This window comes from Anas platyrhynchos, chromosome 2 (genome assembly GCF_047663525.1).
Source record: "Anas platyrhynchos isolate ZD024472 breed Pekin duck chromosome 2, IASCAAS_PekinDuck_T2T, whole genome shotgun sequence".
NCBI lineage: Eukaryota > Metazoa > Chordata > Aves > Anseriformes > Anatidae > Anas > Anas platyrhynchos.
The window spans coordinates 128,096,708-128,112,614 of NC_092588.1; the positions used below are offsets into that span (position 1 = coordinate 128,096,708).

General features: G+C 38.5%; 1 protein-coding gene across 3 annotated transcripts in view; it reads right to left on the reverse strand.

Annotated features, from left to right (window-relative positions):
• The window catches only part of HDAC9 (histone deacetylase 9), a 473,035-nt gene that overhangs the window by 388,648 nt on the left and 68,480 nt on the right, over positions 1-15,907 (reverse strand). Inside the window, exon 1 of one of the 3 annotated variants that reach the window (XM_038173860.2) lies at positions 13,470-13,536. The exons of the other annotated variants lie outside the window; for them this stretch is intronic. Within the exon in view, the coding sequence (XP_038029788.1) occupies positions 13,470-13,506 (37 nt within the window). The 5' untranslated portion in view covers positions 13,507-13,536. Of the gene's footprint in view, positions 1-13,469; positions 13,537-15,907 lie in introns of those variants that run through there. 3 annotated transcript variants of the gene reach the window in all.

Consider the following 15,907-nt stretch of genomic DNA (forward strand, 5'->3'; position numbering starts at 1 on the left):
GTGGCCCACTTCTCCAACCTGCCACGGTGCTTAGTGAATCTGTGAAGCAGTATTAGCAACAGTTATTGACCCCTGAGGCACACAACTGACTGGCCTACAGCTGGACCTTTGGGCAGCAGGCCACAACCTTTTCAGCCTGCTAACTCAGCCAGTTTTCAGCCCACTTATCTAACTGTATTTCTCCTTTTATCTGCATAAATGTCATAAGAGACAGTTCCGAAAGCCTTGCTAACGTCAAGAGAAACATCATCCACTGCTTTACCCTCAACCATTTTCATAAGCATTGCATTGTAGAAGGCTATATGAGGTTGGTCAAGCATGACTTCTCCTTCGTAAATAAATGCATGCTGATGACTCCCAATAACCTGCTCATCCATCACATGTTCGGAAGTGTTTTCTAGGTTTATTGGTTCCACCACTTTCCCAGGGATCAAGGTGACGCTGATCAGACCACAGTTCTCCATGCTCTCCTCTTTGTCTTTCATGAAGGAATGACGTTTACTTTCCTACAGTACTCAGTAACTTCTCCAAAATACCACCATCTTTCAAAGATAAGCAAGAGTGGTCTAGCAATGACATCAGCCAGCTTCACCATCACTCATGAGGGCATCCCATCAGCTCCCATGGACTTGTTTGTGTTCAGCTTAAGAGTTCCCCGATCCTCCTCTAGCCAGTGCCAGCCTTCAGGGCTCCAGACTTTCCCACTGGTCCCAGATTGGGACCTGGGATTCCTGAAGGTCAATCTTACCAGTAAATACAGAGGGGCAGAAGGCATTGAGTATCTTAGCCTTTTCCATGTTCCATGTCACCAGATCTCCCGTGACATTCAGTAGTGAGCACACATTTTCCTTGTTTTTCCTTTTGCTGCTGATACACCTGCAGAAGCCCTTCTCCCTCTTGTTGTTCTTATTCTAATGTCTCTTGACAGATTCGATTCCATGTGAGTTCTGGCTCTTCTAATCCAGTAGCTCTGTATTCCTTCAGCCATCTGTCCCTGCTTTGACTTTTTGCATGCCTGAGTGCTGAATGTCCAAATTCTGTTAGTTTGTCTGCACATCAGGACCGACTATTCCTGAGCTTGGAAGAAGAGATCGTTGAAAAAACAACTGGTTCTTGACCCTTCTTTCTCCCCAGGACTGTATCTGTTATGTCTACTATGTCTAATTCCCAGGGCGGTCCAGGAACTCCCAGGGTACTTATCTACAGAGATGAGGTAAAGGACTTATTTGCAACTTAAGGACTTAAGTTGCAAATACTTAAGTATTTGACTAATTACTAAAGGAACTTGCCATGTGGGAATTTGGAATGGTTCTAATGATTCCCCTGGGTAGGTCCTGCTGTGCCTTGACAAACTCATCTGCTTCCAGTGTAGATTAACATCTTGAGTGGAGTCTCTGCCCATTCCAGAGAGACATTCAGGCAGTTTCTGCAGCAGAATTAACTAAATTGTATGTAGCTAAGACACTTGAAAATAACAAACTGTTTCTGCAGATGTAGAAACAGCCACATACAACAACCTTTGTAGTTAAGATTATTTAGGAAATTATTTGTCCATAACTTGAGATACTCCACAGCAATGGATCATGTGTGTGTTACATAGGACCATGAGTCAGCCGAGCTACAAGAATTCAGTCAACCCATGGTCTGGGGAGAGTCACCAATTCAGCTGAAGACCCCATTCAAGGAGTCACCATCCAGACCAGCAACTGGGCACTCTGTTCAAGAGATCTGTTTGTTGTGGGAGTCTGTGCAACATCTACTTTGGGACACTCCAATACCATTTTTGTTTCTTTTCGCCTTGCAAGCCCATGACTTGAAAAGCCATCATCAGCCATAGACACTTCATAATTTATGCTATCTGGTTACTTACAAGTGTCAATACTTTATTGGCACCTGAAACGTCAACACAGCAAACACAATATGGCTGCTTGATATAGGAACATTTATTTTATTGCATGCTACAGGTGTAGGCAGTAAGCCAGACCAAAAAATTAATGTGATCAAAGTTTACATATACAACGAATGAGTCGCATTCCGGCTCCAGAAGTAGTACTGCCCTCTGCATTATATGTTTATACTACTATGCTCTTATGGTGATCTGAAAAACAAATATGATGAGATATGCATACAAAGTACTTGAAGAACACACTTAAGAGGCATACGCTTGCAAACAAACCTCATTTTCCAATGAAGGAATGTAAGCAGATCACTGCCCTTATAAAAAAAATTACAGCTAGCCACCTACTTGGCATCTGTGTTGAGATAGGAATAATAGCTTGATATGTGACTAAACAAAGAGAACAGAAAATTAGAGGAACACTGCTATCATTGCACAAGTATGTACATAAAATGTACACAGTTCTGCAAACAATGCCTTTTATTTTATCACTGTATCTATTCAACCTTTTCCATTCTCTACTCCTGACAATACTGACAAAAGAAAAAAAAAAAAAAAAGAACAAAAGCTGTATAACAAGTAATTTTCTAAACATTCCACAGGTATTTTTAAAAATAGCAGAGCACACAGATAGATTTCAACATCAGTTGCCATGGGTGGTCATTTAGACCTTCCCAGTCCATTCATTTCACTTTAAATAAGTTCTAAGTTCCTGAAAAACCTGCCATACAAAGTTTAGTTCTCTATTTCCTACCAAGAAATATATGAGTAATAAATTAGTTTATGAAAGAATCAAGGATAGTGTTTTCAGAATAATATATTTTTTGGTAATTTTACTAAGTTCAATGAAGTGATTTGGCATCAATTCTGCATTCTTTTACAAACCCGAACCCAAAGAAATAATAGAAAGGAAAAACAATTTTAAGAAGTAAGACATTGTGGAAAACCACAGAGAACAAAAATGGCTTCACACACACTGAACTCAGAGATAAATTCCAACATCTTTATCTGCTTCCACCACAATCTCAATCTTGTACTACACAACTACAGAATAGATTAAAAATAAGTGGTTTTGACAGCAATAAAACTGTTCTTACCGTATTTCAACTTTCCTTCAGTCATGTAACTCACATTATGAAATTGCAACTGAATATTGAAATAGCATTATAAGAAGTAATTACAGAATTTTTAATATTTTTTGCTTTTAAAAAAATTCAATACATGGATGGATACACAATTGAAAAAATCTCTACCTACAGCTTGAAAATATTTTTTTCCTCTGCTAAGGCCTATTACTTAGACATTTATTACTGGAGATGATTTTACAAAGTAACCATCCCGGCTAAATCCAGGAAATAGTTGAATTGTTCAGAATATTTTCATAACATAAAAATGATGTAATATTATTTTCAGTGCTTAGGTTATGGGCTAAAGTTGTGCCAGGGGAGTTTTAGGTTGGATGTTAGGAAGAACTTCTTTGCCAAAAGGGTTGTTAGACATTGGAATGGGCTGCCCAGGGAAGTGGTGGAGTCACCATCCCTGGAGGTCTTTAAAAGACGTTTAGATGTAGAGCTTAGCAATATAGTTTAGTGGAGGACTGTTAGCGTTAGGTCAGAGGTTGGACTCGATGATCTTGAGGTCTCTTCCAACCTAGAAATTCTGTGATTCTGTATTATGTCCATTTACTTCTCCAACCATATATATTTTTTTTTTGCACCCTGTCAAGTTTATGAACTATGAATTCCTATTAAAGGCAATTAGACTGGGGAGGAAAACTTAACTAGTTATGCCCAAAATGGCATATTTAAATACAGTAAAAATTAAAATGAATTGAAATAATGCAGAAGAACTCTATTTGAAAAAGAGCATCTCATTTATTGTCATTACCAAAAGCACTGAACTTGGACTGCAGTGTGAATAATTGAATTTGTAACACTGGGCTGTGATTTCAGAGTCAAAATAAAATGCAGTGCAGAGAAGTATTTGTCAAACAATGTCACATATTAAATGTACAAATAACTGTAATCCAGTACTGCATTCCTTATCTATAATAATACATGAAGATTAATGAAGGAGAAAGAGAACAAACAAAAAAATAAATCTTTCTCCAGAGGCTTACAGTCATCCTGTGTGATTAGACAGCTCTCCTAAGGACTGACAGTATGCACCCCAAATATGTTTTGACTCAGTTCACTGTAGTACAAGAACCAACTTTGAGGAAAAAATGCAAAATGGATCTAAGTATGATCACCATCAAACACCTTGAAAAAAAAAAAAAAAAAAGAAATTCAGAAAGTGGGGTGGGAGCCTCTAAAGCCAAAAGATCACGTTTAATTACAAAAGGCAAACTCAAGAATTTATTATATAGATCTTTATGAGTCTTTACCTAATCCACCCCCAAACTGGGAGTTAGCCATTCTCGTCTTAGGCAAATTACGGTGATGACAGACAGGTCTTTACCACCAATGCCCACATATAAGTTCTAGGTGAAGCAATGCAGAAGACTTTTATAAGATGTTCTTCCTTTTCAACTCTAAATGTGCCATCTCTTACTCCTCAATATATTTTAGGGAAGGACTGTCTTTTCCAGAACCGTTTGCAGCTATTAACTATTTTGAAAGAGAAGTAATTAGGAACTCTCTCAACAATTCCCAGGTAATGCACAATATCCTGTTCTGTCCATCCCATTAACAAATGCTCATCATGGGATAGCAGATAAATAAAGAAATGGGAACTGTAGAGTCCTTTCCAAACCATTCTGGTCCCTCTGCAGTCTAGCTGGAGGGCGCGGCGCGGTGCTCTGTGTTCATTTGTGTTCCACTTGCCTCCAGGTTTTTCCTAACTAGAAGTCACCTTTGCCTTTTGGGGACACAGCTGTTTATACCCTGCTTGCTATGTAGTTCTTTACAGAACTCTAAAAATGAGAAATAATCAAAAGCTTAATTTCATAACAAACAACTTGTTAGGCTCTATTTGTGCCATCTGACTTCAAAGGGAGGGATTCTTTTTAATCAACCAAGGAAGAAAAGAATTTGTATGCAAACAGAATTAAGCTATTGGTAAAGCATGGCAGTTGAATGTGGATTCATTAAACAGAGAGCTGCATCTGAGGACTAAATTAGGCACAGAGAATAGAAAGGGAAAAAAAAAAATCTATATCTTAAAATGTGATAGGGTCCATTTACGCTCCTAGATGAGATTACTTTTCTCCACAATACATTACCCAAAGGCACTTCTAAACTGAGGGAGTATATTACACGGTCCTAATCAGAACTTTTTTTCTAAGTAGGTCACAAATGTTGAAAGAAAATCTGGAAATCGTATGCACTGTTAAAAAAAAATAGTAAAAATAAATCCTGAAAGCAGTATAGCCAAGGTGCTAATCACTTTCTAAAATATAAAAAACCTTCTGCATAAACATTAAATGTAGCACTTTAAAATGCGCAGTCATACACCTGAGGCTGTTCTTTCACTGTCATTTTAATTCCGTTTTTAATAACCAACTGAATTTTAATTAGAGGAATGACTTTATTTGCATATATAGTTGTTTAACTTCACAAAGACAGACTTGTTTAACATTCAATTTTTTTTCTGACATCAAAACATCCCAACTTCCAAATGGTAAGGCATATTTAGACTTTAGGAATACATTCTTTGTTTAAAAGAAAATGAGGAAACCAGGATAGTTCTTTTCCTGTTTTTATTTACAATAGGCAGATTATATCTTTCAATAGCTTTGACTGAGAATGAGACATCACAGGGAAAGACAGTGAGGTTACCAGCACAACTGAAAGAGAAATGGCTTTCCTAACAAAACTTCATAAAAGATTGTTTTGACTTCAGGTTTCTACTGGGTTTATGTGGCATGGTTTTGATAACACGCAGGCTGCAGGGATGGCCTCTGTGAGCAAAGCCCAGCAGCTGCCCCATGTCAGGTCAGAGCCAGCTCCAAAAGGGACCTGCCGCTGGCCAGAGCACAGCCAGGGAGCGACACTGGGTGGGCCTTTGGGAGAGCAGAGTTAAGAAAGGGGAAAAGAAACAAAACAAACAAACAAAAAAATATATGTCTGAGAGCAGGAGGTGCTCCAGACATGCAGCAGCACTCCCCCTGCAGCCTGTGGAGGAGCTCCCAGTGGAGCAGGTGGATATGGCCTGGAGGAGGCCACGGCCCAAGGAGAGCCCCCGCAGGAGCGGGCCCCGGGCCGGAGCTGCAGCCCGTGGAGAGGAGCCTATGCAGGAGCAGGGGATCTGGGGGGATCTGCTGCCCATGGGGAACCTGTGCTGGAGCAGTTTGCTCCTGGGGGATGGACCCTGTGGCACAGAGCCATGTGGCAGCAGCTCTTGAAGAGCTGTGGGAAGACCATTCAGGCTCAGTTTGGGAAGGGTGGCATCCCGTGGGAGGGACCCCACGTGGAACAGGGGCAGTGAGTGGCCATGAAGGAGTGGTGGAGACCGACCACAGCCCCCATGCCCTGTTCCCCTTCACTGTTCAGGGGGATGAGGGAGAAGGAGAGGAAAGTGGTTTTAGTTTGCTTTTAGTTTCTCACTGTTCTAGTCCACTAGTGATAGGCAATAAATTATATTAATCTCCCTATGCTGAGTCTGTTTTGTCAATGACCATAATTGGTGAGTGATCTCCCTGCCTTTATCTCAACCCTTGAGCCCTTTCCATTGTATTTTCTCCCCCTTTCCCCTTGAGAAGGGGGAGTGGGAGAGTGGTTGTGGTAGAGTTCACCTGCCCAACAGGGTATAACCACCACAAGGCTCCAAGCATACAGCAGTTACATACTGTCCCATATGTACAGTTCTATACTGCACCTAACTGCAAATTCCCTCAAAAAAAAAAAAATCTCTTTACTAGAGTATGTCTTCTAGTCATTATTCTAGATCCTAATTGAAGATCATCCATTGTTATCTTCATGTCTTCTTTCAAACTATGGAGTCAAAGTGTATACATGTTCATGGACAGGCACAGAAGAGAAGAGTTGCCATGGATTTAAATGGAAATACTATTAACATCTTTGCAGGAATATGCAGTAAAGCTCTGACTGCCTCCTGGGCTTACTGAAAGCTGTTTAACTTCAATCAGGACAGCACTAAACGCTAGCTGCTAAGAAGTACTAGTTTGGGCATAGAACCAGCACAGCTCACTGTAAGCTTGGGATGCAGGCAGGATGATCTTCCAGCTGTCTGCCACATGGAAACAGCAAACTCACATCTGGCTAAGAAGGCTGACCTACTGATGTTATAGCTATGAGAACACAATCAGGATTATGAATTTTGCTATGGTAAAACTGATGAGGGAATGATGACAGGAACCAGCTGAATCAATTCTGAAACAGATTTAGTATTTGAAACATGGCTAATTTTTATAAAAATGGGTTGAAAGATAACTTTCAGGGACAGTATACTGCTGTACTTTGGACTTGAAAATAGAGCCAAAGTAGCTCCCTGAACTAGGTGAGATTTAGAAAGGCCCAAGGGAAAGTTGCAGCTTTGCCACCCAAGAAAGCAGCTTAGTCATGCATTGGATATAAACTGCTGAAAACTCTATTCCACAAAAATGAAAGATAAATATATTTAATTGTTTGTGGGTTTTGTCTCATTAAGAAATAAAGACAAATTTGGACAAGGAATAGCGTGTCGAGGTAATTTACTGTATCTCACAGAAAATGGAATAAAATACTACACTTACATGCATATAGTCTGCATCCCTGTTATGGTAATTCTTTGCTAATAGGACAGTAGATAACCAAGATCCTCATCTAATTCCATAAAACCGAAGAGAGTCTAGAATGCTGTCTTGCAGAAGGAACAGATTATCACAGTGAAGAGCACAGGAAGCAAGAAATATGACTGGATCCTACTACCTACATACACAACACAATATCGCCATGCAAGTAGAGACTTAGTTTATTTTCCTCAAATACATAACCTGCAGGCTATCCATGACTTTTGGTTTTATGTTTAAGAACCACACATAAATAACAGAAAATGTAATTTTTAAGCCTGAATCAGATTCTAGAACAATTCTGTATCTCCCCCATGTAATTAACTTACTGTGAATCAATTCAAAGCACTAGAGATGCTTTTGTGAAATAGTATATTTCCACACATTTGTTCTGGTCTACACATATGTGTTCAAGTATGATAAATACCCTACATTAATTAGCAAATAATTAACTTAAGATATAATACTCCTCAGCTGACATACTCCAAGTTTTGCCATGCCTTCATGGAAAATAAAGCAGTTCTCCTAATTCCATCTCCACACTAGGTATGTAAGAAAGATGTGCATGACATTAGAGAGAAAATGGTTGGGTTATAAACAACAAATATTCACTACGGAAATATTGCATGGCATTTTCAGACAAGCACATGCCTAGGAAAAATATATTCTTCAGAATTTTTGCCAAATTATTATTAAGCAAGGTTCAGCTGCATGTTGAATTCAGAGTACAAAAAAGGATAAACCTGGTTCTCACAGTCAAGTCTTCACGTTCTGGTAAAACACAACAGAGGGGGAAAAATACAAGAAAAAACTTCATCTGTCAGTCAAAAATTCAACTGGCATAACTTTACTCCCACTTTGCCACATATTTTCATATAAAAGTTCATCCTTCCAAGTTATCATGTTAGTAATCTTGCTAAAATACTGGCAAACAGAAATCTGTAAGATAGTTAAAAAATAAACTAATAATAAAGTCACAATCTCTAAAACATGCTTATGACCTCACATCTTAAAATTTATAACATTGCTTAAATGATGTGGTCACCTGCCTAAAATAATCTGTTTCTTTTCTTTACCTTCTCCCTATGAAGACATCCACAAAAGGAGGTGGAATCATAATACCAAAGATTAAACTAATAATGCTGATCACTGTTACTTAACAAACTGTACTGTTTATCTCCTCAGTGAGTATTTTGTACTGTATTGATGTCCAGCAATCTTTGCCTTAGTACAAAATGCATAGAATTTGTAAATAGATCTTATAAGAAACAAAAGAAGCCTCGTGAATCATACAATCAAATAAATAAAAGCAATACAATTTCTTATATGAAAAAGACTTGACAAACTATAAAAAAATTAATGAAAATACACAATTACCAGGATTACAAACTACAGAATCAGCAGCAGAATTGTTTTCATTAATGAAGCCAAAATTAATTATAAAAGAAATAGGAGAACTCTAGTAACAGCCTTGGTTAAGAGTATCAAATTAATAAGCGTATTTTTTTGAAAAAGTAACAGCACTAAGGAGAGGTCAGAGTGATAGCAATTATCAGCATCTGTTATTTCATATTTGCTATATCAAATCCAACTGTAAATATGGAGCTTTTTACGCTTTCTCACCGAGTTGTATACTCTCCTGCTTCCTCTACTTTCAAACAGATTGCAATTACGCCTCCTACCAGAATATTTGACAAAAGTTATGATTAAGAATAAAAATGACTTATCAACATTTATGACACAAGAGATATCATTCTAAACAGAAGCCCAAATAGGACAAATGTTTTCCAGCCTCCATTAAAATATTCTCAAGTGGTTACTTGAGGATTTTAACTCTATTCCTACAGAACTTGTTGATACAATTACAACTATTGCTGTTTCACTTCATCTTCCACCAACACTTGGTAGATAACTGAATCAACAAAATCCTCTGATGCATCATAATATTCAGTGAACTGTATTATTTAAAATTATCTATTAACTCTCAAAAGTTGTACTGCCAGACCTGCACTGACATTATCTGAGTTCTAGAAGAAGCAGCTTGGAGAAACAGAGAAGCTTTAAAATGCTGCTACTTCCTACAAGCTACAAACCCTCCAAATCTGACTAATTTGGGCTTCATAACCACAATCTTCCTTTTGGATTTAAAAAAAAAAAAATGTACTTAGAACTATAAAAGCCCACTTTTATTCTAAATATGATTGAAATTATCTTTTTATCAGCACAGGAGCACTGGTACTCCTTGGAAATGATATAAAATCCTAATCATGGTTCCTGCATTACCTGCTCTCCACTGCAGAAGACCACAAATACAGTATGGACCTTTTAAGTATTTGTGATGGGGAGTGAGACTACAAACACATGAAACAAAGGAATGTGTATTTGCCACAGAGACATTCATATGGATCTCCTGCATACCTCATCCTATAAACCATGAAATTCTGGACAGCTTCATTTCTTTCACATGCCTTCAGAAACAACTGCACAGATTGAGTGCATTAAAGACCCCACCACGACCATTTCCCCCCATCTACAGAAGTACTATGCCATCAGATTTTAGAACTATTATTTAAATAGGGTGCCCAGGTGCCATCCCACTCTGAGGAGTGGTAATATACAGGATGTCATCACAGAGCCACTGAATAGCCCAAGCTGGAAGGAATCCACAAGGATCATTGAGTCCAGCTCCTGGCTCCACACAGGAGCACACAAAAAATAAAATAAAAAAATCAAACCATACACCTAAGAGCATTGTACAAACCTATTTTGTACTACATTTATTGTTTGAAAAACAAACTGCAAAAGAATAGGAACTAGAGGAGAAAAATCCTCTACCAGCAAGCTGTACCTGGAGACAGATTTCAAAAAGTGGCTTTCGTGGCTTGAAGGAATTTTCTCCCCTTCCCATCCTCAAATACTCAGAGCTCAATGAAGTTCATTCATTTCAGTGACAGTTAATCGAACAGTTAATATGAACACTAAGACAAGCACACTTGTTAAGACTATTAATGCCACAAATATTGGGATGAATAATATAGGAATCACTTTCTAGGAAATTTCTGAGACAAAGTGCTGGATTGGAAACACTGGTCTTACACACAGGAGAGCTTCTGGGTCCCAAAGGTTAGGCTCTGGTAACACAAACAATAAAATATTCAGACTTCTAAGCCACAAAGTCTGTTTCTAATACCAAAAAGAGAGAGCCTCAGGAACAGCTGTAAGCATGTCTGAATGCCAGAGAGAAGAGGAAAAAATGTTGACAACTCAGTAGCTTAAAAGATAAGCAACAGGTCCTCCACACCATTTGGCTAAAATGTCCTGTTTTTAAAAACAATTGCTTTTTGCTTCCCATTTCTCAAGAAACTTGGTACTAACATTATAAAATTTTCCTCTACATACAGAAGAGCTAGGAACTTATTTTTAGCCTGGTTTCCTACGGAAATGAAACTTATCCGTTAAGCCCTCATCACAATAACTTCTGAATTCACAGAATGATTTCTGCCAAACCTGACACGGTCCAAAACATACTAGGTTCCCAAAAATGGCAGCTGGGAGAGGAAAGAGATTTTATTAGTGATCCTTCTGTGGGGTTTACATCAAGGGAGGACAGACACTTCCCTCAACACGCAGGAAACCAGCCTGCTTCAGCTCTGTCACTTGGGAGTCTAGGTGAAGGGGGAGAGGATCAGGCTGTTTGCTTCATTGACTTTTGGCTCTAATGAACACTGGAATGACCACACATCTCCATAATTCGGGCATGGTGACAAATGGAAACAGCATTGACCAAGTCCTTCGCTTTGTGTATCTTGTCATAGGTGCACCAAAGCTCTAAAGAACAGTGCAAATTTGCTGAGGGTCTGGCATTGAACACTGCAACACAGAAAGCTCTTAGGTGCCAAAAATTTTTTAAGGATGTGAATGAAGGGAAGTTGAAGAATTGCAGGAGGACCCAACATTGTGGGCAACTGGGGATTAATAATATTAACTTCAGTGTTAAAGCAGAGGGAAATATTTAGGGTTAAGATCTCTGCAAAGCGAGCTTATTTTGTTTGTCACTTAAGTAAGAAGAAATGGCTTGCTAGCTGTACTCATTTTGTTCAGATGACCAATACGGGTGGCTTCAAAAATCGACACATGCTGCAGCCATTACTACCCCTGTAACTTGTGTGCTGTTTAGATTTTTTTTTCCTCTCCTTACAAGACTTACTGGATGCTTTGCTTATGGCTCTCCAAAAACATTGGTATTAACAATAGGTTAGGTGAAAGCCCTTTTATTACAGTAAAGCCACATTCTAGGTCAAGTGTGACTGGCTAACTCAAGGTTGTTCCTAGCTAAATCTTCAGGAAATGGTCCATCCTTTCCTCCTGTGCAAGATTCAAAGGGAATCACTTCTACTCCTCTACAGCAAGAGAATAGAAACTGAGGTGTAGTAATTTCAAAAGCTTATTTATAAACCTCATGAAATTCCCAAAATATTTGGCTTAATCTTTTTGTCTTTCAGAGCAAACATCCAAATGTGATCAGAAAACATAGAAGACATTTTGAAAGTACCTGTTGCAGAAATTGTTGAGCATTAATGGGAACAGAGAGCTTGCAATAAGGTAATTATTAGTTCAGGCTTTGAATGAAGAACCTAAAAAAAATACTGGCACCTTTTAAAATGATACATTCCATCGAAAAAACACCTGGCTTCTTTTTTTTTTTTTTTTTTTTTTTTTGGTTGGTTGGTTTATGTTGTCTTTTTTTTTTTGTGGGGTTTTGTTTGTTTGTTTGTTTTTGATTTATGAGGACAGGTATATCATTTTAAAGCTGACAATACATTTCACATAAATCTATTGAGTAAATAAATATACTGACAACACAAGCTATTGCATCCCACTAAATGAACAGTGCTAAAATAGAGTATGAATTATTATGTCCTTCCCTAGTTTTGGGGTATATTTAGCCACTTCACAGATACATTGCAGATAAGACAAAAAGAAATAACTGTTACAGCTGAAACTCCAGTTAGAGCTTTTTGCTCAGTACTGAGAATCTAACCAAATTCCCATTTGGACCAGTAAAAACAGGCTAAAGCCTTAACTGTAGCTCTCTTGAGACATTAGGCTTTTACTTCTTACAGTTTGTATCATCGACTGACGATTCCATGAGCACAGCAAGATTAAAAACAAAATTAATTTCAGCCTTAAATATCACATCAGGTTATTTAGTCTTATTTCTAAATATACGACTGAACAGCATTTGTTTATTTTAATGTATCATATATATGAAATATGCATAAATATACCTAACAGGCACAGTCCAAAAAGAGCATCTCCACCTGTGCTTTAGTCTAATATTTAGGATTTTTAACTATGATAATTTGATAATTACTACTAATAGGACCCACAACAGAAACCACAAAACAGGAATTTTCCAACTACCAAGTAGTAATAGCAACCAGCATACATGACTGCAGCTCATGAAAGAACAGCACAGAACAGCACATAGTACTTGAGAGAGACATGGAAGCTCATTTTACACTCATTCAAAAAAGTTGCTTAAACCACCTTTCTGACCTTACAGGCTTGCATTGTTTTTTTTTCCAACTGTTATTATTACTTCAGTAGTAAGTTTGTAACTTACCAAGGGATACACCCTTCTGACCCTGCATGAAGAAAATCTGCTGTGAAGGCAGGAATGTAACCGCCTAGATTTGTTTACTACAAACAACACCACATTGTACCATATTCTTTATGATTATGGAAAACATAAAGCAATACATCTTAATTCAGATTTAAATCACTGAGGATCAATTCCAATTCTAGTTTCAGTTTAGATCTTAAAGGAAAGGAACTTACCAGCAAGAGCGTACATTGTCTCATTTTTGTAACTCATGGTGGTTTAGAAAGCTAGCAAGGCTGTTCTAATATTAAAAGCAACAATGAAGGGAAGTGGTTAGTCAACTAACTGGTTCTGTTATTCCCTCCCACTTCTTATAGCAGCAGTACCTAACTATGTGGGCTCATAATTCAGCTTACCATCCCAGTTCCTCCTTTTATTTGTTTAAAAAAAAAAAAAAGTCATACCAGTTTTGTAGGATTAGTGCTGTGTTTAAAACCAGATGTAAAGATGTTTAATACTCAGAGCCACAATAAAACACTAGATACAATATCCAAGCATACTTGGGGGGAGGGGGGGGGTTGGGGGAGGGTGTGTAGAAAAAACGTCTTATGTACTTTTTTCTTATTGCTGCTTTGAAATTAAGCTAATAAAACACAGACCATTCTGCATTAGTGGGGATGGAAGAATAAATTATCTGTATGTATCATTAGTCAAGTTACCTAACAGAACTGATCCGGCTGACTTTGGAGTCTACGGACAGCAATTTTTAATGTAAACTACAAGCCAGAATGTATTACACAACAGAGTACCATGGCACATTAAGGGAAAAACAAAACAAAACAAAAAACCACCAAGCTCTTGGCACTCTTCCCAAACACAAAATTAAACGAGAGGGTTCAGATTCAGTTCTGCAAACCTCTTCCTTAGCCAGGCAGGTCAGTGTTCAGCAATAAGACTGACTCTCCCTCAACCTGCGAGTAGCACCACTGCATTTACCTTGGGCTCAGTTCCCAGAAGGTATTCAGTGCACTACACAAGTTCCTGCTGACTCGCACAGCTCTCCTCTCCTTTGGGAATCACTTGCTGATTACTCTGATAGCACATCACTGACTGAATCGTACTAGTTAAATCCCAGGTTAGAAAGCACAGACCCATCAACTTCTCAAAAGCAATGCTTCCCCAGAGAAGAGGGTGAGATCCTCCCAGTCTTGTGTTTCAACCACTGAACAGGTGTTTATACACCTGTTCATGAAAATCAGATGTTATCTAACAAAACAGTGGTATTTTATAATCACTTCTTATAGGTAAAAGTGACCAAGAGTAACAAGAGACAGAAAACAACTAAAAAGGACACCCTTATGTTTGAATTAATAAGATCGTTTTTGTCTTAAAGCTCCACCTTATATGTATTTTCATGCCTGCACTGTATGCTTCTTCATTCCAGGTAACAATCTAGTTCTTTGGAATTCACTTCAAATTCCGATTTCACTGCTGAGCCATGATTTTTTCTAAAATACAGAGCTTAACACCACATGCAAAAGGAACTCTGAAAGAATTAACACAACCTCTGTGTCCTGATTTAGTAAGCTCCTTTAAACACTGTGAAAGAATTTCTACTTTTAGCAACTGTATTTGAAAAAAAAAAAAAAAAAAAAAAAAAAAAACACAAGACATCTTCCTTTGTTTTTGTGCATTACAATAATGTAAAACAGCTAAACACAAGCTGGTTAAAGCTAAGCCACAGAAATAGCCCTAGTTTATTTTTACATTTTGTGGTCTAGTGTTTTACTCAATGCCTTCCTTCGGCATTTCTAAAGCACATCAAAGATTCAGTGCCGAAACAATCCAGTTTTTCAGGGTTTTGAGTATTTGAGATAAATCACAAGCTAGATCAACACTCAACCTTTCTCCCCACTACACAACATACATGTACCAAAAAACAGCACTTGAGCAAGCCACAAGGACTGCACCTTCTGTGCCTCCTTCCCCTGGCATCACAGGCACTATCCCAGCCAGCAGCCTACAGAAGCTCTCTGGCTTTTCTAGAAAGAACAAGCTCACAAACACCCAGCACAGGCTCTATTGTACTTCCCCTGCCTCTCGCATTTCCCTTCTCTCACCCATAGCTAGGGATTGCTCAGCTAGCATGCTGGAGAAGCTGCATTTCCAAAGAACTTTCATCGTGCCCAACTGAAGTGTGTTCTGCACACATCATTACACTCTTTCACAGCAGGACACTCACCATAGCGTTTTGGTTTCATCTTGCCAGCAACAGCATTTAGCTAGGTATTGCCAAGCACCATTTCCTGTAGCTTGACAATGCAAACGACCTTACAATATCTAAGAAATTAATAGAGCTATTTACTTGCTAACCAACCTCTGTGGAACCATTTTCCCTCTCCTGTGAGGACAAAGAAGCAGGGTCCGGACAGACTGAGACTCTCCACAACCTGGAGAAAATGCAACTTGTAGAGGTTATGGGACAGCACTTTGCTCAGGAGGAGTAAAAATGTGGACCAGGGGATGTCTACTGTTCCTGACAGTTTCCTGGTATAGTAAGCAAGTATTTCATACTCATAACTGCTAGGGGTCTCCCCTTCTCCCTATTAAGGCTGTCCCAGAGTTTCACTTTGATGGTGAAAGCCACGTATGGCATGTATTTATTCCAACATGT